The 2,801-nt window shown below is 44.7% G+C and overlaps 1 protein-coding gene across 1 annotated transcript in view; it reads left to right on the top strand.

Annotated features, from left to right (window-relative positions):
• The window catches only part of FOXM1 (forkhead box M1), a 19,085-nt gene that overhangs the window by 5,797 nt on the left and 10,487 nt on the right, over positions 1-2,801 (top strand). Inside the window, exon 3 of the mRNA XM_037744860.1 lies at positions 520-671. Coding sequence (XP_037600788.1) covers positions 520-671 — 152 coding nt within the window. The remainder of the gene's footprint in view (positions 1-519; positions 672-2,801) is intronic.

Below are 2,801 nucleotides of genomic sequence, written 5' to 3'. Positions count from 1 at the left end.
AAAAAAAAAAAAAAAAAAAAAGAAGGGGTCTCACTGTGTTGCCCAGGCTGGTCTCGAACTCCTGAGCTCAATGGAGCCAACCACATAGACCTCTCAAAGTGCTGGGATTAGAGGCAAGAGCCACAGTGCCCGATCTCATTTTCCTTGGTTTTTTTTTTTTCCTTGGAACAGTTTTGCTCTTGTTGCCCAGGCTGGAGTATAATGGCGCAATCTCAGCTCACTGCAATCTCCACCTCCCGGGTTCAAGTGATTCTCCTACCTCAGCCTCCCAAGTAGCTGGGACTACAGGTACCCACCACCACGCCCAGCTAATTTTTTGTATTTTTAGTAGAGACAGCATTTCACCATGTTGGCCAGACTGGTCTTGAACTCCTGACCTCAGGTGGTCCACCCGCCTCGGCCTCCCAAAGTGCTGGGATTACAGGCATGAGCCACTGCACCCAGCCTGCTAAATTCTGATGGGCATACTGGGCATCTGATGAGGCAGCTAAGTTGGGTGTTGGATTATTTTCCCTCTAGCAGGTGGTGAGGCAGCAAGCTGCACTATCAACAATAGCCTCTCCAACATCCCATGGCTTCAAAACATGAATTCTGATGGACTGGGCTCCTGCAGCATCAAGCAAGAGATGGAGGAAAAGGAGAATTGTCACCTGGAGCAGAGACAGGTTAAGGTGAACTGTTCTGTCCCTCACTAAAGAAATCAGAACCAGTGCAGGGAATTCCTAGGAAGAAAAATGGATCAAGTGGCCTGATGAACCAGAATTTCCAAGTTCTGGTATTAGCTCTCCACTTCATTCTATTCTGTATAACTCTTGAGCTATTCTTCTGCCTGGGATCTTTTCTCCTCAGTCTGAAATTTCCTTGAGGGCAGATTCCCTTGGTCACTGTATTCCAACCAGCACTAAGATTAGTATTCTGCCCTTAGTAGGTATTCATTCAGGAAATGATTAAGGGGTCGTCACTTTGGGAATCCACTTGGACTTTAAAGGTGCCTCCCAACAGTATGAATTGAATATAATATAATAAGGTAATTTTATTAGAAGATACAATATTAATAGCAGATAAAGTTGTATATATAGTTGTGTGTGTGTATATATATATATATATTATATATATATATATATATGTATATTTTTTATGTATATATATATTTTTTGAGACAGGGTCTTGCTCTGTTGCCCAGGCTGGAGTACAATGGTGTGATGGCGGCTCTCTGCAATCTCAACCTCCCGGCCTCAATTGATCTTCCCACCTCAGTTTTCTGAGTAGCTGAGACTCAGGTTCATACCACATGCCCACCTAATTTCTGTATTTTTTGTAGAGACGGGGTTTCTCCATGTTGCCCAGGCTGATTTCAAACTCCTGGGCTATAGTGATCCGCCTGCCTCAGCTTCCCAAAGTGCTAGGATTACAGGTATGGCCTAGAAATGAATTTTAAATACTTCCCCAGCAGTCAAAATTGATCTAACCTAATTGTGTAGTCTGGGTTGGTTGGTTTGTTTTTTCCACAGTTACCAATATAACACATCTAGATTCTATTGTATATACCTGTTAATCATACATTCAATAGCCTTTATTTTCTTTTTTCCTCAACTTTTATTTTAGGGTCGGGGGTACATGTGCAGTTTTGTTACATGGATATATTGTGTGTCACTGGGGTTTGGTGTACAAATGATTTTGTCACCCAGGTAGTGAGCACCTGCTAGGTACCTGCTAGGTAGTTTTTCTACCTTCTCACCCTCCACCTCCTCCCACCCTCGACCCTCAAGTAGGCCCTGGTGTCTGTTGTTCCCTTCTTCGTGTCCATGTGTGCTCAGTGTTTAGCTCCTACTTATAAGTGAGAACATGCAGTGTTTGGTTTTCTGTTCCTGCATTAAATAGCATAGGATAATATTCTCCAGCTCAACAATCTTTAAAAGTTAAAATCTGGACAGGCACTGTGGCTCACGCCTGTAATCCCAGCACTTTGGGAGGCTGAGGCAGGCGGATCACCTGACATTGGAGTTCAAGACCAGCCTGACCAATACAGAGAAACCCCATCTCTACTAAAAGTACAAAACTAGCCAGGCGTGGTGGGGTATGCCTGTAATCCCAGCTACTCTGGAGGCTAAGGCAGGAGAATTGCTTAAACCCAGGAGGCAGAGGTTGCAGTGAGCTGAGATCGTGCCATTGCACATCAGCCTGGGCAACAAGCAAAACTCTATCTCCAAAAAAAAAAAAAAAAAGTGAAAATGTATTAATTGTGCTATGTACATACAATTGTGTACTTTAGAAAGTTAGATCTCAATTTTAAAAAATGTAAATGGGACCAGGCACAGTGGCTCAGAACTGTAATCCCAGTACTGTGGGAGGCCAAGGTAGGCAGATTACTTGAGCTCGGGGGTTCTAGGCCATCCTGGTCAACATAGCAAAACCCTGTCTCTACTAAAAATACTGAAAACAAAAAAATCCCAGCCAGTCACAGTGGCTCATGCCTGTAATCCCAACACTCTGGGAGGCTGAGGCAGGTGGATCACCTGAGGTCAGGAGTTCAAGACCAGCCTGACCAACATGGTTAAGCCCTGTCTTTAAAAAAAAGAAAAAGAGGGCCGGGCGTGGTGGCTCAAGCCTGTAATCCCAGCACTTTGGGAGGCCGAGGCGGGTGGATCACGAGGTCAAGAGATCGAGACTATCCTGGTCAACATGGTGAAACCCCGTCTCTACTGAAAATACAAAAAATTAGCTGGGCATGGTGGTGCATGCCTGTAATCCCAGCTACTCAGGAGAATTGCCTGAACCCAGGAGGTGGAGGTTGCAGTGAG

The sequence above is a fragment of the Cebus imitator genome, unplaced genomic scaffold, assembly GCF_001604975.1.
Source record: "Cebus imitator isolate Cc_AM_T3 unplaced genomic scaffold, Cebus_imitator-1.0 Scaffold187, whole genome shotgun sequence".
In the NCBI taxonomy this organism is placed as follows: domain Eukaryota; kingdom Metazoa; phylum Chordata; class Mammalia; order Primates; family Cebidae; genus Cebus; species Cebus imitator.
Note: the sequence above shows the minus strand (reverse complement) of the source record. Positions and strands in the feature narration are given on the sequence as shown.